This window comes from Lithobates pipiens, unplaced genomic scaffold (genome assembly GCF_037356315.1).
Source record: "Lithobates pipiens isolate NorthernLeopardFrog02 unplaced genomic scaffold, aLitPip1_a1.2 Scaffold_60, whole genome shotgun sequence".
In the NCBI taxonomy this organism is placed as follows: Eukaryota; Metazoa; Chordata; class Amphibia; order Anura; family Ranidae; genus Lithobates; species Lithobates pipiens.
The window spans coordinates 678,821-702,276 of record NW_027507882.1 but is presented as its reverse complement, the minus strand read 5'-3'; the positions used below and the strand labels follow the sequence as shown (position 1 = coordinate 702,276).

General features: G+C 46.5%; 1 protein-coding gene across 12 annotated transcripts in view; it reads right to left on the bottom strand.

The window, feature by feature from the left end:
• Window positions 1–23,456, bottom strand: part of LOC143958274 (H(+)/Cl(-) exchange transporter 5) — a 138,385-nt gene that overhangs the window by 69,485 nt on the left and 45,444 nt on the right. For all 12 annotated transcript variants that reach the window (XM_077467780.1, XM_077467778.1, XM_077467787.1 and 9 more), the window contains one exon: window positions 3,439–3,626. In XM_077467780.1, the coding sequence (XP_077323906.1) occupies window positions 3,439–3,626 (188 nt within the window). The remainder of the gene's footprint in view (window positions 1–3,438; window positions 3,627–23,456) is intronic.

The following is a 23,456-nucleotide window of genomic DNA, read 5'->3' as shown; positions in this document are numbered from 1 at the left end:
GTAGCAGAATGTATTTTGGGGTGTAATTTGTTGTATGCATATGCTGTGTATGAGAAATAACCTGATAATATGACAATTTTGTAAAAAAAAAAAAAAAAAATCTTCATTTTGCAAAGAATTGTGGGAAAAAATGGCGACTTAAAAAAAACTCACCATGCTACTTACTTAATACCTTGGAATGTCTACTTTGTAAAAAGGGGTAATTTGGGGGGTATTTGTACTTTCCTGACTTGTTAGTGTCTCAATAAATGAGATATACCTGATGTACTGAAGGCCTGATCAGATGTGATAAATTTTCAGCGATTGGCACCATAGTTTGTAGACTCTAACTTTCGCAAAGACCAAATAGTATATACTAATGTGGGTTATTTTTACCAAAGATATGTAGCAGTATAAATTTTGGCCAAAATGTATGAAGAAAAATTACTAATTAGCAAAAATTTATGACAGAAACAAAGAAAAAGGCATTTTTTTCACAAAATTTACGTTTTATTTTATTTATAGCACAAAAAATAAAAAACCAACTAGTGATTAAATACCACTAAAAGAAAGCTCTATTTGTGTGGAAAATAGGACGCAAGTTTCATATGGGTACAGTGTTGCATGACTGAGTAATTGTCAAACTGTGAGAGCGCTGAAAGCTGAAAATTGGTCTGGTCAGGAAGGGGGTGTAAGTGCACTGTATTGAGGTGGTTAATATACCCCCAGGGGCTGTATTAGTCACCTGGGATGTAGCCAATTTGTATAAAGCTATTCCACATGAGCTAGGAATTGAAGCAAGCAAACGCCTTCTAAAACAATCAGGCCTTTATAGTTCTGCTCAAATAGAATTTATTTTAAAACTATTGCGGCTTGTATTGGAAGAGAATTTTTTTCTGTTCAAGGATACATACCATTTATAACTGACAGGCACAGGGATGGGTTCTAATGTCGCCCCCCCCATATATGCCAATGCATTTATGGATATGCTGGAAAATGCATTTGTTTATCATTGTAAACTGTTTGAAGATAATTGTCTGGCATATTTTAGATTTATTGATGACGCCTTTGTCATATGGGTGGGCGACAGTAAATCGCTATGGTTATTCAATGAATATCTCAACTGTTTGGTTCCTGGTCTGAAATTTAACATGTCGGTTGCAAATGAAAATGTTCCTTTTCTGGACACTTTATTATCTGTTCAGGAAAGGAGGATTGTTAGCCTCCAGGTATATTTAAATCCATTCCAAGAAATCAGTTAAAAAGAGTTGCTAGGATCACTGATAAATCTAGCTTTAAGGAGGACAGACTGAGTGAGATGGAGGCAAGAATACGACAGCGGGGTTATCCTGGTAATACAGTACATTTTGAACGTACTAATTTAGAAACAAAAAAAAGAAAAAAAATCCTGTCCTAGGCTCCCCTTCATCTCTCAGTTTCATCCCTTCTCTAATAAAGTTACTATTATTAAAAAACACTGGTCCATATAAAGTAAAAATTATCCTTCTGTCCCTGAGTTTCATTTCTCCCCTTTACCTTCGTACCGTAAGGGTAGGACCATATACAATTGATTGTTAAGATCTGACCAGTATAGGGCACCCACTTCACGGGTTACTTTTTTGGGACCTCCTAATTATGGTTAATTTCCTTGCTTGTCATACATTCAATGTTCTAGCATGATTAAGGGGAAGTCCTTTAATCATCCGACTCAAGATTACAATATCCCTATAAAAGATAATTTCACATGTCAATCTACATATGTCATATACATCATCAAATGTCTGTGTGGTTTGATCTACGTAGGTGAAACTACACAAAAAGTCAAAGACAGAATAGTTAGACATAAATATGAAATTACCTCTCTAGACATTTTTTTAGAAATGAACCATTCGGTTTCTCAATTGAGATATATGGTAAATCGATGGTATTCCAACTAATAGACGTGGGGGGAATAGAGAATTGGAATTGAGAAACAAAAGAGAAGTTTACTGGATAAATCGCTTAGACTCTTTATATCCTAAAGGGTTAAATACAGATTTTGATCTTTATTTATTTTTTATTTTTATGATGGTATAAGTCTCTATATGCGTTGACCGATTTGCCAGATATTGGCCCATACGGCCCCACATTATGAGGTAAAACCACCCCAACGTAAGCTGCAAAGGCAGCGGATGGGGGCATTTAAATGCCACAGACGCAATGCTTTGCTTCATGCCCGCAGCAAAGATCATCCTCCCTATCACATTCAGTGGGCGCTACCACCACCGGACTTGGCTCATTCAAGGTAATGGGGAAGTGCCGCAACTGTGCGCAATGTGTTGTGGAAAATTGTTTTTTCCACTTCCTGTCCTGGAGACAGGAAAACGTAAGCCTCTGCCCTCAGTAGTGTTGGGCTATACTGGGCAGCTATGCCTAGAGCAGTCCCATGCAAAGACTAGCCAATTAAATTTTCTTATTTTGATCACACGCCACTACAAAGCAGGAGTGTGAACGATGTCAAGTGTTACCTGCAGCTGTCTCCATCAGCTCTAAGCCCAAGAACTGAGTGATCACATGACCCCCGATTGATCAGTTCTAGGTCAGCTTGAAGTGGACAGCAGCGACTGTCAATCATTGCCCTCTGCTCTGCCCCTCTAGTGTTTACTGGAGTGCCAGGCTGGAGAGGGAGCTGGTGCAGCTGGCTTTGTCTCTGCCGAGCACTGAGAGCCGAGCCAGCTGTCAATCAGGCAAGTGTGTGGATCCTGACAATATGGCCGGGATGCTTCCAGCACCTGGAGCTGCTCTGTGATGGAAGTACACAAATAGGTGCACTTCTGTGACCCAAATGAGAAGTATCTGCAAACAAGCTTTGACCATGCTTCTCTTTTAATGCCCAGATTTTAATAAAAGAGAAGTATGGGATTTAGCTTTTTTCAAGAATCAAACTTAGGTGGATGCTGCATCATCTGTCCCCCGACACCCCTCTAAGGCCGAGAACCGAGCGATCAAACACCGCCTTTGGCTTGGTTCCCAGAGCTCCATGGAGCAGAGAGCTGCTGACTCTCTGCTCTGCCCCCCCCCCCCCTCACTCACTCACTGGAGCGCTGGGCTGTGGAGGGGACGGGAGCAGCTGGCTCAGGCTCTTAGGAGCTTGCAGAGAGGCCGAACCGGGTGCCAGTTCAGGCATGTGGGCAGATCTCGACTTTATAGTCACAATCTTTGCCCGAGCCTTAGACTGGCTCTGCGACGTCACCCGACAGTGGGCTTCAGCCACTGTCTGCTGAAAATGGGTCACAGGCATGCAGAATGAACTGCACTTCTGTGATCCATAGGAGACGTACAGCCAAAAGTCCTTCCCCTTTAAATTTTAGAACCTTTTGAATAAGGCAGCTGTGGTAAATGGCCCTCTCAGTACAACACAGGTACGTGCCAATGCCCAGCATCCAGGATACAATTCAAAGATCCTTTCTAAGCTCTCACCTCTGACCCTCCGAGGATTAACTCGGACCAACTTCTCCATTCCGGACAGTTATTCCTGTCTGCGAATTCCACATTCACAGATTTCCAGCAGCACTGCTCGTGGTTAAACCAAAAGCCATCCATACAAATGCCCTCCTTCAGGTCCGTCATCCAGTGCGAGGAAATGTCAATCAGACCAGCCAAGGAACCTGAAGAATCAAAGCAGATCACATTTGTGACAATCAACCAATTCTGTCATATTCATATTATGAACGTGTAAGAGAACTTCTGCACTTTATATCAACTTATTCCAAACTGCTAACACTACAGCAATGTCAATTAACCCCTTACAGACCGGACCATTTTGCTGGTCAAAGACCAGACCACTTTTTGCGATTCGGCACTGCGTCGCTTTAACTGACAATTGCACGGTCGTACGACGTGGCTCCCAAACAAAATTGACGTCCTTTTTTTCCCACAAATAGAGCTTTCTTTTGGTGGTATTTGATCAGCTCTGCGGTTTTTATTTTTTGCGCTATAAACAAAAATAGAGCGACAATTTTGAAAAAAAAAAAACGCATTATTTTTTACTTTTTGTTATAATAAATATCCTCCAAAAATATATATAAAAAAATTCCCTCAGTTTAGGCCGATACGTATTCTTCTACATATTTTTGGTAAAAAAAATAAAAAAAAAATAAATCGCAATAAGCGATTGATTGCTTTGTGCAAAAGTTATAGCGTTTACAAAATAGGGATAGTTTTATGGCATTTTTATTAATAATTTTTTATTCTTTTTTTTTACTAGTAATGGCGGCGATCAGCGATTTTTATTGTGACTGCGACATTGTGGCGGACACATCGGACATTTTTGACAAATTTTTGGGACCATTGTCATTTATACAGTAATCACCGCTATATAAATGCAGTGATTCCTGTGTAAATGACACTGGCAGTGAAAGGGTTAACCAGTGGGTGGCAGTGTAGGGGTTAAGTGTTCCTAGGGGTGTGTTACTGTGGGGGGGGGGTTGGGCTTTCATTTAGTGAACACTGATCTCTGCTCCAATCACATGGAGCAGAGATCAGCGTCACTAGTTGCTAGGCAGAATGGAGAAATGCTGTTTACAACGGCATTTCTTCATTCGCCCGCTCCGTGAGACGATTGCGGGTATGCCTGCGGCGATCGAGTCTGCGGGTTCCACGACCGGACTCACGGGGGTCCCGATCAGTGCGGCGCGCTCCCGATGGCAGGGCGGCAAATTTAAAGGGACGTACAGGTACGCCCATTTGCCTGCCTGTGCCATTCTGCCGACGTACATCGGCGTGCGCTGGTCGGCAAGTGGTTAACCACTTGACATCTGCGCTTTGGCCGAATGATGGCCACGGCGTGGATCTGAATTCCCGGGAGGCCGTCATATGACAGCCTCCCCTGTGCACGCTCCCTGTGCGTACGGAGCGTGATGTCACTGAGACTCAGTGGATCACCGATCCAAGTAAGGGGTGCGGTTCCAGTCCCTTACCATGTGATCAGCTCTCAGCCAATGATCAAAAGAAAAGCTCGGTGATCGGTGACAGCGGAGAAAAAAAAAAAAAAAAAAAAAAAGCCGATCACCGGCTCATCTTAAAAGGGACATCGGTCCCGAAAAGGAAGAGGCAATTAAGCCTCATTTATGCCACCTATCAATGCCCACAAGAAGTGCCACCTATCAATGCCCACAAGTGCCACCTATCATGCCCACAAGTGCCACCTATCATGCCCACAAGTGGTGCCCATCAGTGTAACCGATCAGTGCCCATCACTGCCACCCAATCAGCGTAGATCAATGACGGAAAAAATTACCCGTTTTAACCAGTTCCCGACTGGCGCACGACGATATACGTCAGCAGAATGGCACGGGCAGGCAAACTGGCGTACAGGTACGTCCAGTTGAAATTGCCACCCTGCCATCGCATGCGCGCCGCCGGCGGTGCATGTGTGTGCCGGTCGGAACCCCCGTGAGTCCGGAAGCAGGTCCCACGGACTCGATCGCCATGGGGATACCGGGCAACCGTCTCACGGGGGGGCTGAGCGGGGAGATGCCAGTGTAAACAGCATCTCCCCGTTCTGCCTAGCAACAAGGGACACTGATCTCTGCTACCTGTGATTGGAGCAGAGATCAGTGTTCACTAGCACACAGCCCAGCCCCCCCCCCCCCCCAGTTAGTAACACGCCCCTAGGACACACTTAACCCCTACACTGCCACCCCCAGGTTAACCCCATTCACTGCCAGTGTCATTTACACAGGAATCAGTGCATTTGTATAGCACTGATTGCTGTATAAATGACAATGGTCCCAAAAATGTGTCAAAAATGTCTAACGTGTCCGCCATAATGTTGCAGTCACACAAAAAAAAAAAAAAAAAAAAAAAATAAAAAATCGCAGCCATTACTAGTAAAATAAATAAAATTATTAATAAAAATGCCATAAAACTATCCCCTAGTTTGTAAACGCTATAAATTTTGTGTAAACCAATCACTTATAGCGATTTTTTTTTAACCAAAAATATGTAGAATACGTATCGGCCTAAACTGAGGAAAAAAAAATAAATTAGTTTTTTTTTTTTTATATATTTTTGGGGGATATTTATTATAGCAAAAAGTAAAAAAGAATGCGTTTTTTTCAGGGGTGATCAAATACCACCAAAAGAAAGCTCTATTTGTGGGGAAAAAAGGACGGCAATTTTGTTTGGGAGCAACGTTGCACGATTGCACAATTTTTCAGTTAAAGCTACGCAGTGCCGAATCGCATAAAGTGCCGGTCCGGTCTGAATGGTCCGGTCTGAAAGTGGTTAAAATTTTATAACAAAATAAAAAAATTTTTTTTTTTTTTTTTAGAAACTGGTTTTTTTTGGGTTTTTTTTTTTATGTAAAAACGCCCTGGTGATCAAATACCACCAAAAGAAAGCTATTTTGGGGGAAAAAAAATTATAAAAATTTTATTTGGGTACAGTGTTGTATGACCGCGCAATTGCCATGCAAATTGCATCAGCACTGAAAGCTGAAAATTGGTCTGGATAGGAGGGGGGTTTAAGTGCCCTGTAAGCAAGTGGTTAAAGTGGCTGTAAACCCTTCTGTCTTTCTTTTATCTATAGGTAAGCCTAGAATAAGGCTTACCTATTAGGTAGTGGAAAGATCTCGTAAACATGCGCCGTTTAGGCGATATTTCACTTGTAGTGCGCTGATGTCGTCATCGGAAGGAAGAGGGGCAAAGATGGACGCGGCCTGCACAGGGGACAGCACGATCTTTGTTTGCAGGCAAGTGTCATATAATGGACTAGTAGTATGCGATGCATACTACCCCATTATGCTTTTAAACAGAGTTCCGCTTTTTTTGTTTTTTTTCAAAGTCAGCAGCTACAAATACTGCAGCTGCTGACTTTTAAAATAAGGACACTTACTTTACTTCCAGCGAGATGTCGTCTGCTGTCTCCACCACTACGCTCATAAAGACATCATAGCTCGTAAGGCCTGGGACGTGCCAGATCTGGAGTTAGATGGAGCTCCACTTACCATTTTCCCGGACATCTTGAGGGCTACCCTGCAGAGACGTGCGTTCCTGAAACCTCTCCTGGATGTAGCAAGGAGACAATGTCACATACCGATGGGGGCTTCCCCTGTCACTTTCAAAAAGGACCAACGCTCCCCGGAGTCTCCGCCGGCCCTCTTCACCTTTCTGGGCACAGCGCCAATAACACTGCCGAATTCACAGGTCCGCCACGGCATCGAGTGGGAGCCTGCCCCCCAGACAACCGCGGAGCAGTAGACGCTCTCGATAAGGACTTGCCGGGGGGGGGGGGGGTCGCGAGGCTTAGACTTACACCAGACATGAACACCCCCACTTAACGACCAGCCAAGCCTTCCTTTGCCACGCTTGGACTTAAATCGCTCCGGCCGCACAAGTGCCGCTGACCCCCGGTGCTCCAGTGCCCCGTGATGTGGTTTGCGGAGGGGAGCTTACCGATACCCGCACTCCTCTCTGGCAGGGGGCCGGTTAAAGTAGAACCCCACCCATCAGATGTTTAATCAGGTCAGCCGCTGGACTGGCGCTACCAGGGATGGTGGACGTGCCGCTTGGAGCTGCTTCCACACGGCGATGCAGAGGTCAACAACTATCTCCGCCCGCCGCAGCCAGGTGGTGGCGAGTTACTGGTGGGGTTGGGGGGGCTCTCCCTGCTGGGTGCCATGGGGGTTGGGGGACATTCACTCCACACCTATACTACCCGATCAGGCGTCACTCCGAATACCTGCTCATCTCCTCCCATGAGATGCCTGTCTGTTGGATATAATGGGCTGCTGTGTGCAAGGTTAGTGCTCCCGGAGAAATATCAGCCCCCCACCGGAGTGTGCTGGGCTGTGGCGGGCACTACTGACTATCTTGGCCTTGGAGGCGCCCTCTGTCTAGCGGTGGTGGTGTAGTGGACGCCCCTGTGCTCTCACCGGCAATACTCAAGACTGGGGGGGTTTTTTGGGAATGTAATGTGCGTCCTCGGAAGGGAGAGCACCCCTGCTCATGACACTACATACGATACGAGGGGTGTGGGGCCCCTTAGCGGGTGACCTCTGAACTTTTGGGGGGGTACATATGTGCTTCCCACCTGGTTCTGCGGAGGAGCAACGTGCATGGTGATACCCATACCCTTCCCTCCAATTGGTGACTTCACATGGAGCAACCAGAGAGCAAGCATGAAATAGACTTGGCTGGTTCGGGAGGGCGGGGGGGATTGTTTTTCTCTTTGTGGCCTCCGCCACGGTTAAGATTCAGACTGAGAATGTGCTACAGTTTTACGTGGTTACTTCTTTAGCTTAAATCTGTTTATTACATATGTTGCTGCTATATTATGCATGATTGACACAGCCTATTGAAAGTATTAGGCAGCGCGTCTAACATTCTAGACACGTGGTCGGGTGGATGGGTTGGCTGGGACTCCCTTTCTTGGTCAGTCTTAGTCCGAACCCCCTCACCTAGGCCTGCACAACCCTCCAGGTTTTCGGAGGTTTTGTGTTTTATACACTTGATACCTTAGTAAATAGGTCCCATAGTTGTGACCTACACGTAAATTCCCACCTCACTAAGTAATGGGACACGTTACTCTACCCTCAGGTAGACTACACCTTAATTTCATCTTTCCCACCCCTCCCTCCTGCTTTCCCCACCTCCACTCCCCTCTCCCCCTCACTTCCCATCCCCACACTTCTTCCCTTCCTACACCTCCTGCAGCCAGAGCAATGGACTCTAAAAATTTTGACTCTTAATGCCAAAGGCCTAAACACGCCTGAAAAACAGCGAATGCTGTTAAATGATCTCAGAAAAGCTCGCATTGATGTTGCCTTTATTCAGGAAACTCATTTCAAACACAACAAATACCCTCTCCTTAAAAATAGGTTCTACCCTTTGGTTTACCACTCCACCAATCCAGAGGCCAAGACCAAGGGAGTATCCATTGGCAGTGCCAGGCAGTAATGGGAGACCCGGAAGGCCGCTACATGTTCCTAAAGGGAACGGTGGGCAAGACACCTATCACACTTGCCTCAGTTTATGCCCCAAACGATCGTCAGTGCTATTTTATTGAGCGAGTACTAGACAAACTAGCCACATTCACGTCTGGCCAACTGATCTTAGGGGGTGATTTTAATGTCCACCTAATCCTATCTTTGGACACATCCTCAGGCGCGCTTCACTTCCCCCATCGCATGGAAAAAGCCTAGCCAACTCCCTCCACAAAGCGCAACTAATTGATGTATGGCGTCTAATGCACTCGGGAGAACATGATTACACTTTTTACTCGCATACCCACAAACTTTACTCCAGAATAGACTACTTCCTGATACCAAATAGTCAACTCCATTCAGTATTGGGCGCCTCCATAGGGAATATCACGTGGTCAGATCACGCTCCTGTCACTCTCGAATACGCACTGAGCGATCCGCGTCCCGCTAGAAGTTCTGGCACTTGAACGAGAGCCTCCTCCAAACCCCAGAAATCCTAGCGGAAGTGACAAAGGCTTTACCTCCTTACTTCCAGGAAAATTACACCCCGGATTGTGATCCTGGTTCCTTGTGGGAAGCCCACAAGGCAGTGATCGGAGGGCTGCTTATCAGCCATGGGGCTCAGGTGAAGAGGGAGCGCTTGGAACAGCTAGCCAAACTTCTGTCTGCCCTATCCTTTCTAGATGCCACCATAAACATGCTCACTCACAAGTGCTCGAGACTGAATTAGGTCTGGTACGAAGACAAATAATCACACCTACTGCACTATAGAGCTAAGGCAGCTATACAGAGATGACGACAGACCACATATGAATCAGGAGATAAATGCGGGAAGGTTCTAGCCGGGACTGTAAGGGAACAAAAACAGGCATCATACATCCCCCATATTACAGGAGCGGACGGCCAGGGGGTCACTATCAGAACATATCTCAGATGTGTTTAGGGATTTCTATGCTAAGCTGTACAATTTACCCACTGCTTCGCCACCCCAGGCAGTTATGGACGAATATGTGGGATCTTCTCAGATGCCCTCGCTCCCCGCAGAAATAAAAGCCGAATTAGAGTCGCCTATTACCACAGAGGAACTTCAGGCTGCCATTAAGTCCATGAAACCGGGCAAAGCCCCAGGCCCGGATGGTTTCACCATCCAATACTATAAAACCTTCCTCCATATTATAGGCCCCCGTATGCTGACCTTCTTTAATGCGGTCAGCAACAAAGCTTCCATCCCTAGAGAGATGTTGAAGGCCCACGTTTCCCTAATCCCTAAAGAAGGCAAGGACCCCATGATATGTGGGAGCTATAGACCCATATCTTTGCTTAACGTTGACCTTAAATTGTTCTCCAAAATATTAGCATCCCGACTTGTGCAACACCTTCCATCTTTGATACAGCTTGACCAGGTGGGCTTTATCCCCAACAGGGAAGCCCGAGACAACTCAATTAAAGTTCTTAATTTACTCCATATAGCCAACTCTAGGAATACTCCGTGTGTATTCCTGAGCACCGACGCTGAAAAAGCGTTTGATAGAGTGAACTGGAACTTTATGTTTACGGTCCTCCGACACATTGGCCTGGGAGATAAGCTGCTGGGTTGGAAAGGTAAACTATACTCTAATCCTACAGCGCAAGTTAAAGCGAACGGACTCCTCTCGTCTCCCTTCCCCAGTTTTAATGGCACCAGACAGGGGTGCCCCGTCACCCCTCCTCTTTGCACTCTCCCTAGAACCTTTCCTGTGCAAAATTGGACAGAGCCCAGACATTCGGGACTCACAGTAGGCGACATTGACTAAGATCGCAGCATATGCGGATGACCTACTATTTACTCTAACCCACAGATATCTCTGCCAAACCTCCTTAAAGAATTTGATACGTACGGCGCATTATCAAATCTGAAGATAATTTTTCCAAATCAACGGCCATGGGGCTGGCCATGACCACTCAGGTCGTGCAGTCCCTGCAACCGTGCTTTCACTTTAAATGGACGAGTGTAACGCTTTCATACCTCGGTACCCAGATCCCTACAGACATTAAACACACCTTTGAGCTGAACTTCCCACCCATCCTGATTAGGGTCCAGACCCTCTTGGAAAGATGGTGTAACCTCCTCAAAATGTGCGTACTGCCTAAATTCCTATACCTGCTCCAGGCTCTTCCCATTCACATCCCACCCTCCTTTTTTAAACAAGTACACGCTTTGTTAACTCGATTTGTCTGGGCCAATAAAACACTGCGTATAAAAAGAACTCTCATCTCACTACCAAAGCAACAAGGAGGTTTGGTGCTGCCAGACGTCAGAAAGTACTACTTGGCCGTCCATCTGGGCCGCATCTTAGACTGGAGGCACAACACAGTGTCGAAGCTATGGGTGCAGGTGGAACAAGCCCAAGCGGTTGTTGCACTGAAAGGGGCGCTGTGGTGCTATGACTCTCTTCCCAAAGACCTGAAAACACACTCCCTATTAGGGGCCACCATACACCAGAGTAGACGGGCGTCTGTACAATTCTCCCTCACCTCCGACGACTGCCCTCTCTACCCAATCTTAGGACACCCTGACTTTGCACCCGGCGTCCCCCCCCACAGGGTTTGACACCCTGAGGAGATCGGGTTGCAACCATGCCGCCAAGTTTGTATGAAATGGGCGATGGCCCTCAAAAATAGAATGGACGGCCCCCGCCGGTGAGTTTCGGCACAATTACACCACTTCCTGCACTCATTGCCAAATCCCTGTAACTTCGACAGACAACTGTTGCCCTTTGAAGACCTCTGCTCAGATACTGGTACAGTCACAAAATCCCTTTCCAAGATGTACGCCCTACTTAACACACCCTCCACACGACCTATACTGCCCTATCTAGAGGAAAGGGAACTTAACTGCATATTTTCGGAATCGCAACAACAAAAAATTGCTGATTGCACGGTTAAATCTTCCATTTGCACTAAGACGCAGGAAAACAACTACAAAATTATGTCCCGCTGGTACCTCACACCCTCCAGATTACATAAATGTTTTCCCAACACTTCAGACCGCTGTTGGCGCTGCTGGGACGGGGAAGGTTCGATGTTACGCATCTTTTGGTCCTGACCTGTTAAATTTCTGGAGGGAGGTTCGACGTATCACGCAGTTGTTCACAGATTATAAGATCCCTGATGAAGTGGCCTTTTTCCTCCTTCATTTATCGACAATACCGATGAAAAGATACAAAAAAAATTGTTGACTCGACATCTTTTAAACGTGGCTAAATCGTGTATTCCAACTCGCTGGAAGCAGCGGTGCCCACCGACAGTGGCAGACTGGCTTCGTAAAGTGGAGGAGGACTTGGTTCTTATGGCGCAAGGCAGAGGGAACCTCTTACGCTCCTGACTGGCGGCTTGAATACACCTGCTGATCCGACCTCAGGAGGGCCAGGACGTGCCCACCCTTGCTCTGGCTGCCGCTGCTGCACCCCCCCCCCCCCCCATCGCACCTCCCCTCCTTGCTTCACTCTCAGCTTCCCCTCACCACTATTGTATTATTTATGCTATAAAATTAGGCACATTCATCGAATGGCGACAAACTACGGTGCTTAACCACTTTCAGACCGGACCATTTTGCTGGCTTAAGACCAGACCACTTGTTTTGCGATTTGGCACTGTGTCACTTTAACTGACAATTGCACGGCTGTGCGACGTGGCTCCGAAACAAAATTTACATCCCTTTTTCCTCACAAATAGAGCTTTCTTTTGGTGGTATTTGATCACCCCTGCAGTTTTTATTTTTTGCGCTATAAACAAAAATAGAGCGACAATTTTGGAAGAAAAAAAATAAAAAAAAAAAAAGGTTTTACTTTTTGTTATAAATATCCCCCAAAAAATATATATAAAAAAAAACATTTTTTCTCTCAGTTTAGGCTGATACGTATTTTTCTACATATTTTTGGTAAAAAAAAAACAAAAAATAAAAAAATAAAAAAATCGCAATAAGCGATTGGTGTGCGCAAAAGTTATTATTAATCTTTTTTTTTTTTTTTACTAGTAATGGCGGCGATCAGCGATTTTTATTGTGACTGCGACATTATGGTGGACAGATCGGACATTTTTGACACATTTTTTCACCGACCGACACAGCTCCTCTCTGTAACTAAATGGGTTTGTTAGCATGCCATTAGGAGAACTAGGCAAAAATTGTAACACAATACACAGAACTTTAGTCCTGCCCTGGACGGCGGGCCCTGTGCTAACAACCCTCCCTGCTCCCAGGCAGAACTCAGTACGTCAACAAGCAGTACAACGTACAGAAAAGGAGGGGTGGGTGCTGTGTCGGTCGGTGAATTACAGAGAAAAAGATTTTACGGTGAATATCCCATTTTCTCTTATATTCACCAACCGACACAGCTCCTCTCTGTAACTAAATGGGACGTCCCCAAGCAGTGCCAAACGAGGGGTGGTAAAAAAAAAAACAGCATTAAAACTTCATCCACCATGGCAAGTGGAAACTAGTGAAACTAAACCTACAAAAATAAAAATAAAAACACACCAGCAGTGTACGGAAAAACACACCGCCATATAACCGGGCATTCTCAACAGGAGGGATCCCCAACACCGCAACCTTTGTGCGGACGTAATGCAACAGTGCTTTAACTGTACCGCGTTTTTATCGAAAAACCAGGAAAAAAAAAAAAAATCTAAACTACACGGCCGCCTGCAAAACTTTGCGGCCAAAACAGGCATCGGCCGATGCACCGACGTCTACCTTGTAGAACTTGGTAAACTTATAGGACAGACGACCAGGTCGCCGCCTTACACACCTGAGCGACAGACGCTTGGTGTCGGAAGGCCCAAGACGTTCCGATTGCTCTTGTAGAGTGGGCCGTGACTGGAAAGGGGGGCACCTGCCCCTTCAAGGCATAGGCTTGGACTACAATCTGTCTAATCCACCTGGAAATGGTGGCTGACGAGACCGCCATACCCTTCTTTGGATCAGCCACCGAAACAGTGAGTCTGACTTCCGAAAGGGAGCCGTGGCAGACAAGTACACCTTCAGAGCCCTAACCACATCGAGAGCGCGAAGGGCCACCTCCTTGGGGTGCTTCGGCTTAGGACACAACGATTGTAATACAATGTCCTCATTAATATGAAAAGCCGAAACCACCTTCGGTAGAAAGGACGGTTGCGGACGCAACACCACCTTATCCCTGTGGATGACCATGACAAGGCCGCCAATTCCGAAACCCTCCTGGCCGATGTGATGGCCACTAGAAAGACCACCTTCTGTGAAAGGGTCAACAGGGGAATCTCCCTGATATTCTCAAAACGGTGGCTTCTGAAGCGCCGACAACACCAGGTGCAAATCCCATGGGGGTAACTGGACGCACCGGAGGGACTACATGTCGTACCCCCTGAACAAAGGTACTCACTAATGAGTGAGACACCAGGGGTCACTGAAAAAATAAAAAAAATAGACAGGGCTGAAATTTGCCTCTTAATGGTGCTCAACGCCAATTTGTGGTCTACTCCTTGCTGAAGAAACAGCAGGATCCTGGATATAGAAAAGGAGCGCGGATGCCACCCTTTCTCCTCACACATTGAAATGTAGGCCTTCCAGGTACCATGGTATATCTTCTGTGAAGATTTCCGCGCCCTCAGCATAGTTGGAATCACTGAGTCCGACAGACCCCAGTTCCTCAGCACCTGGCTCTCAATAGCCATGCCGTTAAAGCCAGCGATGGTAAAGCAGGGTGAAAGATTGGACTTTGAGATAGGAGGTCCTCTCGCAGCAGCAGTCGCCAGGGAGCGTCTGCCACCAGATGCACCAGGTCATGCGTACCAGGGCCGCTGAGGCCAATCTGGGGCAACCAGGATTACTGGAATCCCCCTCGGCTTCCACTCTGCGAAACAGACGTGGCAACAGTTTCAGTGGAGAAAAGGCGTAGATCAGTTGGTACTGAGCCCACGGAGCCACCAGCACATCAGACGCATCTGCCCACGGATCTCTTGTCCTGGACACGAACCTCAGCACCTTCCGATTGAGACGGGAGACCAATAGATCCACATCTGTTGTGCCCCATGTCAGGCACAGCAGCTTGAATATCTCCAGATGCAATGCCCATTCTCCTGGATCCAGCATCTGACGACTCAGATAGTCCGCCTGCCAATTTTCCACCCCCCCGGGATGTAAATGGCTGACAGGGCCGGAACGTGTCGCTCTTCCCACCAAAGTATGTGAGCGACCTCCCGAGCAGCGGCTGGGCTTCTTGTTCCCCCTTGGTGATTTATGTATGCCACAGCTGTGGAGTTGTCGGACTGTATCCTGGTCGGACGTCCTTGAAGACACGTCGACCACGTGTGGAGGCACAGCCTGATCGCTCTCAATTCGAGCAGATTTATCGGCAACCTGGATTCGTCCATCCACCAGAGGCCCTGAGCCGACTGAATCCCCATCATTCCACCCCAGCCTGAGAGACTGGCGTCCGTAGTGATCACCGTCCATTTCAGAGGAAGGAACGATTTCCCAGACTGAATCACATGAGACCTCAACCACCAGATCAGAGAGTCCCTGACTGGCTGGCTCACCTGGACCCGTCAATCCAGGGACAACGGAGATTTGCCCCATTTCATCAAAATCTCCTTCTGCAGGACTCTGGTGTGGAACTGGGCATAAGGTACTGCCTCGAAGGAGGCTACCATGAGCCCCAGTACTTGCATGCAAAAGCGGAGCGACGACCACTTGTGGTACATCAGTAGTTTGACCGCAGATCTGAGAGTCTGCAATTTGTCCGAGGGGAGAAAGACCCTCGCTTCCCTGGAGTCCAATAGTAAACCAAGGTACTCCAGATGCTGGGTCGGTACAACCACAGACTTCTTTAGGTTCAACAGCCACCAAAATTCTCGCAGAGTCTGCATGGTGATCGCCATATCCTCCTCTAATTCTGAGGCGGAAGATGCTCTCAGGAGGAGATCGTCCAGTTAACCCAAAATCGTGACCCCCGCATTGTCGCAGCAACGCCAAAACTGGAGCCAGTACTTTGGTAAAGACTCGGGGGGGCTGATGCCAGGCCAAAGGGAAGAGCCACAAACTGGTAATGGGCTTCCCCGACTGCCAAACGCATACATTTTTGATGCAGAAGGCATATGGGTATGTGCAGGTACGCATCTTGGATGTCCAAAGACGCCAGGGAGTCCCCTTGATGTAGTGCAGCGACTACTGAGCGAACTGATTCCATTCTGAACCTCTGCACTTTTACAAAGTGACTGAGGGCTTTTAAGTCCAAGATTGGATGTTCCCCTTCCTTCTTGGAACCACAAACAGATTTGAGTAGAACCCCTGGAAGCGTTCCGATTCCAGAACTGGTACAATCCCCCCGATTCAGCAAGTCCCTTACTGCTCCTAGCAGGGCTACCCGGCGAACCGGGGACGCGGGTATGCTGGAGGGGAAGAGAGAAACTATCTTGTAGCCTGTGGAAATCAGGTCGCAGACCCATTGGTGGGAAAACCGGGAGGTCCACCGGGCTGCAAACTCCCGAAGGCGACCCCCCACCCGAGATGTGGGTGGGGGCAAACCTTCATGCAGTAGCACTTTTGTTCGCAGGCTTGTTAGGCTTGCGGTTCCAGGGGTGCTTCTGACCGTCCGTGGACTTCCTGTCAGGCTGGGAACGGTTTGTCGAAGCACCGGGCGGATGAAAAAGCCGATTGTGAGTGGAAAAAGAGGGCCCTTGCCTGCGGCGATGCTCCTTAGCCTTCCTGGCCTGTGGGAGTAGTGTACTCTTAACACCCGTGCCATTTTTAATAATGTCATGCAACGAAGCTCCAAAGAGCCGGTCGCCAAGGAAGGGAAGATCCGTCAGGGATTTTTTGGATGCCTGGTCAGCAGACAAGCATTTAAGCCAAATCAGGCGCCTCAGCACCGAAGCTGACACTGAAGCCCCGGATAACAGGGGGAGAGTATCCAGGGCCGCATCACAAACGTACTTAAGGATTGCACTAGTTGGTCTGCTAGTTCCACGCAGATATGGGAAGCGTTTTGCTCTCCCAATTCGCGGTGAAAACGTTTTGCCCACTCAGTGTCCGCGACACCAGTGCGGATGCCAGTACTGGTCGCAAGGCTGACCCCACAACCATAAACAAGGAACGAGCCACTGCCTCGGCCTTCCTGTCTGTGGGATCCTTGAATGCAGGAGTCCCCTCTACCGGGATCGTGGTTACTTTATTTAACCTGGATACTGGGGGGTCCACGACCGGAGGAGCCGACCATTTATTGAGAAGGCTTTCCTCAAAGGGGTAATACACTGCCATGTTTTTGGGAACCTCGGCGCAGGAAGGCCTCAGCTCTGCCCCCTCCCTCCTGTCAGTCATCTGGGACAAGCGACAGGTCCCAGATGACTGCACGGTCAATCACAGCGCGCGGTGCCGCTCACGCATGCGCAGTGGGTGCCCGGCTGTGCAGCCACAGCCGGGTGCCCAATTACAAGGCCGGCGCCGCTGAACGGAGGAGGAAAGACGAGCGGGGCTTCGACCCCCCCACCCCCCGCATCGCTTGACCCTGGGACAGGTAAGTGTCCGATTATTAAAAGTCAGCAGCTGCAGTATTTGTAGCTGCTGACTTATTTATTTATTTTTTAGAAAGGGAACTCCTCTTTAATAATCTCCATAGGTGATGTTTTAAACATTTTTACATGTTACCAGTTTAGAGTTACAGAGGAGGTCTTACAGTAAAATGATTGCTCTCGCTCCAACGATCGCGGCGATATCTCACATGTGTGGTTTGAACACCGTTTACATATATATAGGCACGGCTTGCATATGCGTTCGCTTCTGCTCGTGAGCCCAGAGGGATGGGGCGCTTTTATTTTTATTTTTTTTATTTAACCACTTCAGCCCCGGACCAATAAACACCTTAAGGACCAGAGGTCTTTTTCCAATTTCGCACTGCGCTGCTTTAACTGGTAATTGCGCGGTCATGCAATATTGCACCCAAACGAAATTTGCGTCCTTTTCTTCCCACAAATAGAGCTTTCTTTTGATGGCATTTGATTGCCTCTGCGATTTTTATTTTTTGCAATATAAAATGGAAAAAGAGCGAAAATTTTGAAAAAATAAAAATTAAAAATAAAAAAAAAGATATTTTCTTCTTTTTGTTATAAGAAAAATCGAATAAACTAAATTTTAGTCATACAAAAAAAAAATGTCAATAAGCGTATATTTTTTGGTTTGCGCAAAAGTTATAGCGTCTACAAACTAGAGTACATTTTCTGGAATTTACACAGCTTTTAATTTATGACTGCCTATCTCATTTCTTGAGGTGCTAAAATGGCAGGACAGTACAAACCCCGCCCCCAAATGACCCCATTTTGGAAAGTAGACATCCCAAGGAAATTGCTGATGGGTATGTTGAGCCCATTGAATATTTATTTTTTTTGTCCTAAGGGATTGAATAATGACAAAAAAAAAAAATTTTTACAAAAAGTTGTCACTAAATGATATATTGCTCACACATGCCATGGTTATATGTGGAATTGCACCCCAAAATAGATTCCGCTACTTCTCCCGAGTATAGGGATACCACATGTGTGGGACTTTTTGGGAGTCTATTCGCGCACGGCACCCCGAAAACCAATCACCACCTTCAGGATTTCTAAGGGTGCAAATTTTTGATTTCACTCCTCACTACCTATCACAGTTTCGAAGGCCATAAAATGACAAAATAGCACAAAACCCCCCAAAATGACCCAATTTTGGAAAGTAGACACCCCAAGCTATTTACTGAGAGGCATGTTGAGTCCATGGAATATTTTATATTTTGCCACAAGTTGCGGGAATATTACAAACTTTTTTTTTTTTTTGCACAAAGTTGTCACTAAATGATATATTGCTCACACATGCTATGGGCATATGTGAAATGACACCCCAAAATACATTCTGCTGCTTCTCCTGAGTACAGGGATACCACATGTGTGGGACTTTTTGGGAGCCTAGCCGCGTACGGGACCCCGAAATCCAAGCACCGCCTTCAGGATTTCTAAGGGCATAAATTTTTTATTTTACTCCTCACTACCTATCACAGTTTTGAAGGCCATAAAATGCCAAGATGGCACAAAACCCCCCCAAATGACCCCATTTTGGAAAGTAGACACCCCAAGCTATTTGCTGAGGGCCATGTTGAGACCATTGAATATTTATTTTTATTTTTTTGGTTCCAAGGGATTGAATAATGACAAAAAATAAAAATATTTATTTTTTTTACAAAAAGTTGTCACTAAATTATATATTACTCACACATGCCATGGTTATATGTGGAATTGCACCCCAAAATACATTCTGCTGCTTCTCCTGAGTACAAGGATACCACATGTGTGGGACTTTTTGGGAGCCTAGCTGCGTACGGGGCCCCAAAAACCAATCGCCACCTTCTGGATTTCTAAGGGCGCAAATTTTTGATTTCACTCCTCACTACCTATTACAGTTTCGAAGGCCATGAAATGCCAAAATAGCACAAAACCCCCCCAAATTACCCCATTTTGGAAAGTAGACACCCCAAGCTATTTGCTGAGAGTCATGTCTGAATGAAAAAAAAAAAAAAAAAAAAAAAAAAAGATTGATCGGTGGGTATGCCCACCATTAGAATACCTCCCTTCATCCACCCAGTTCTAATGATGGACATACATGCACCATTTATATATGCCGAAGCATGGGGGCATCCTCCCGCAAAAAAGTTATGCCGCGTACACACGGTCGAACTTTTCCACGGCAAGCATGCATTGGAATTTCGACCGTATGTACGCGGCATTAGGAGCAAAATCGCTCCTCCGCCCCTTATGCCCCCATGCTTCGGCATATATGCTCTTTTTTTTTTTTTTAACTGTAGTGGTGAAATCACCTCCTACAGTGTTGGAGTCGCGGCTTTATGTATCGGGGGAGAAAACACTGTTGCTGTCAAGATAAATAAATCCACGCTGCAACTGAATGGCGTACCTGCTAAGCAAATTATGGTTAACGTTAAAACAAAGTAACATTACAGTATAACAGTAAAACCTTACCATACCATACCTGCAAAGCAAATGCCAAAAAAAAAAAAAACTGTAAAAAATAAAACATTTTTTAACACAACCTGTGCCTAAAATATATATATGCCGAAGCATGGGGGCATCCTCCCGCAAAAAAGTTATGCCGCGTACATACGTTCAAACTTTTCCACGGGCAAGCCCTTCGTCGGAATTTTGACCGTATGTACGCGGCATTAGGAGCAAAATCGCTCCTCCACCCCTTATGCCCCCATGCTTCGGCATATATGCTCTTTTTTAACTGTAGTGGTGAAATCACCTCCTACAGCACTGGAGTCACGGCTTTATGTATTTTTGTTTTTTTTATTTTACTTTTTTTTTTTACAACTGTAACATTTCGGGTCTCTCAAAATGCGATGGCATCTTGGGAGACTCTGTGTTAGTGTGCCTAGCCTGTGAAATGCTGTACCCTATGCTAATACTTCACTAGTGTGTGGTAGCGTTCAAAACACTCACCAAGGCAAAGACCAGGATTGCCAGGACAGCGTGGACAACAACAACGGGTGTCGCACCTAAATCCGCACTTGGTACAGACACAACATCTTTTTTCGGGGGCTCGTGGGGTAGGGGTACTCGGGATGGCATAAGAATAATGCCTCTCATGCAGCCGGCTTACTGCATTTGGTTGGGAATGGTGAGGTGCAGAACCGTCTGCATACAGAAGCTCTGTGACAACCTCTCTTTGGAAGAAAAGAAAGGTTAAAGTCCCGCCTGAAGTTTTGTATAGCACAAAAGCATTCAGCAAAGCCAATTGAAATAAGTAAGCAGACACTTTTGTACCAGCGTCTGGCCTTACGGGAAGCTAGATACGGCGCCAACATCTGGTCATTGAGGTCCACCCCTCCCATATTTTTGTTATATTCGTGGACACAGAGGGGTTTCTCCACAATACCAGTCGCCGTAGAAATTTGGACCGTCGTGTCTGCATGAAGGGAGGCAAGAAAGAAAACATTCTTATTATCCTTCCACTTCATAGCGAGCAAATTATTACACCGATAGCAGGCTCTCTCCCCCAGCCTAAGACGGGAATCTACAAGCCGCTGGGGAAAGCCCCAGCGATTAGGTCGCACGGTGCCACATGCTCCAATCTGATTATCAAACAAGTGACTAAACAGTGGCACGCTGGTGTAATAATTGTCCACGTACAAGTGGTACCCCTTTCCGAATAAGGGTGACACCAAGTTCCACACTATCTTGCCAGCGCTTCCCATGTAGTCAGGGCAGTTCTCCGGCTCTACGTAACTATCTTTACCCTCAAACCATAAAGCTCCATGCATAGCCTGTGGCCCTGTCACAGCACTTATAGAGCTTGACCCCTATCTGGTACGCTTGTTGGGAATGTACTGTTTGAATGACAAGCGACCATGAAACTTAATCAGGGACTCAACGCAGACAACTTTTTGGGGAGTAAACAAGTCTGCAAAACGTTGGTTGAAGTTGTTTATGAGGGGCTGAATTTTGTAGAGCCGACCGTATTCAGGGTCTCCACGATGACGACAAAGTTCATTGTCACTGAAGTGCATGAACCGCAAGATCTGCTCGTACCGTTTCCTGGACATGGAGTTAGAGAACACGGGCATGTGGTCAGTCGGATGCGTGGACCAATAAGCCCGCAACGTCATGAATTTATGTGTGCCCATGTTGAGGGAAAGGCCCAGAAAGGTCTTAAATTCGGAAACCGTAACTGGTTTCCAATCTCTGGCAAGGGAAGGCAACTGGGGATTAGCGGCGATGGGTTGACCAGCATATAAATTGGTTTTGTCCACAATAGATCTATAGAGATCTTCCATGAAATACAGAGAATAAAAATCAAGTGGCGTAAAATCATCTGTATCCACCTGAATACTGGGTTGGGCAGTGAATGGGGGAAGTACTGGTGCTGCAGAAGTGGTGGGCACCCAATCAGGATAGGCGAATTCTGCAGGAAGGGCACTATGGGAATGACGGGCCTGTCTTAGTCTTCTTCTTGGTGGCAGCGGGACACTACTTGTGCTTGCCACCTCGCCAGCTTGAACTGCACTTATGGGACTCGCCACGTCACCACGTGATACTGCAGTGCTGGATGTACGTCCAGGGTGTACTAGGCCGCTGGTGCTTGCCAGTTCACCAAAAGGATGAGCGGCACTAGTACTGGCTCTATACTCCATACGAGGGACTTGCGGTTCCTGCACCTCAACAACATCAGAAGATCGGGGTCGGGTACGCCTGACGTTAGCAGGGACCTCTTCTTCGTCGTCAGAGCTATCTGACATGGAGGCGCTGTCCTCTACAGGTTCGTATTCTGAGCCTGAATCTGACAGATCAGTGTCTTCCTCTTCACTATCTGTCATGCTCAGAAACGTGTAGGCCTCTTCACTAGTGTACCTTCGCTTTGCCATTTTGGGCTCTAAATTTAGGGGTACACTAGTGAGACTCACAGGTAAAAAAGCACCTAGGCTGTCAGCGACTGTATCAAAACGCTACAAAAAAAAAAAAAAAAAAAAACTTAGCGATCGCAGGGATCAAGCCTGGCTCTGCGAACGCTGCAGTTATGTGTGTTGTGTTTTGTAAGTGACAGTGATCGATCGATACTGCCCTTGGGTGGGCTGGGCTGGGCGGAGGGGCAAAACGCAGGTGCTAGCAGGTATCTGGATTGATCCTGTTAACAATGCGTTTTTTTTAGAACCCTAAATTGCTGGGCACGCTAGTATAGATCTGATCAGATCAGATATTGATCTGTTTGGATACTATACCACTAAGGGAGGTGTATGCTTTGCGCGTGGGTGTTAGCGGTACTGGCACTAACCTAGCACTGCCTGGGGCGACGCAGACCCTTTCTGACCCTAAAACCAAATTGATATCACCCGCCGGGTGATCAGGGGGTTAAACCTTTATTAGGTAATAAATGGCGGGTGCCCTGATGCTATAAAAAGCGAACTACCTAACCAGCGTCACCCGTAACACTTATACGGTGATCATCGGTGAAAGGGTTAACTAAGGGCAATCAGGGGGTTAAAACCTTTATTGGGTATTTATATGGGGGTACCTGAAGCTTTATAAAAACCTGACGGGGAACCTAAATAACTAACTGGCTAACCAGCGTCACCAGTGACACTTATACAGCGATCGCTGCTGAAAGGGTTAACTCTAGGGGCAATCAAGGGGTTAAAACCTTTATTAGGTTATATATCGGGGTACCTAACGCTATAAAAACCTGGCGTTGAACCTAAAAAAAATAAAAAAAAAATAAAAAAAAAAAATAAAAACTAGCTTCCTAGCGGGACCAGTGACACTAATGCAGCGATCAGAAAAACGATCGCTTAGTGACACTGGTAAAAGGGTTAACTGGGAGGGCAACCAAGGGGTTAAACCTTTATTAGGGGGGGTAGGGGGCTACCCTGGACCTAAAAGGGGCCTAACACTAGCTGCCATGACACTTTTTACAGTCACAACTGACACTAAATGCAGTGATCAGTAAATAAATGAACACTGCAAT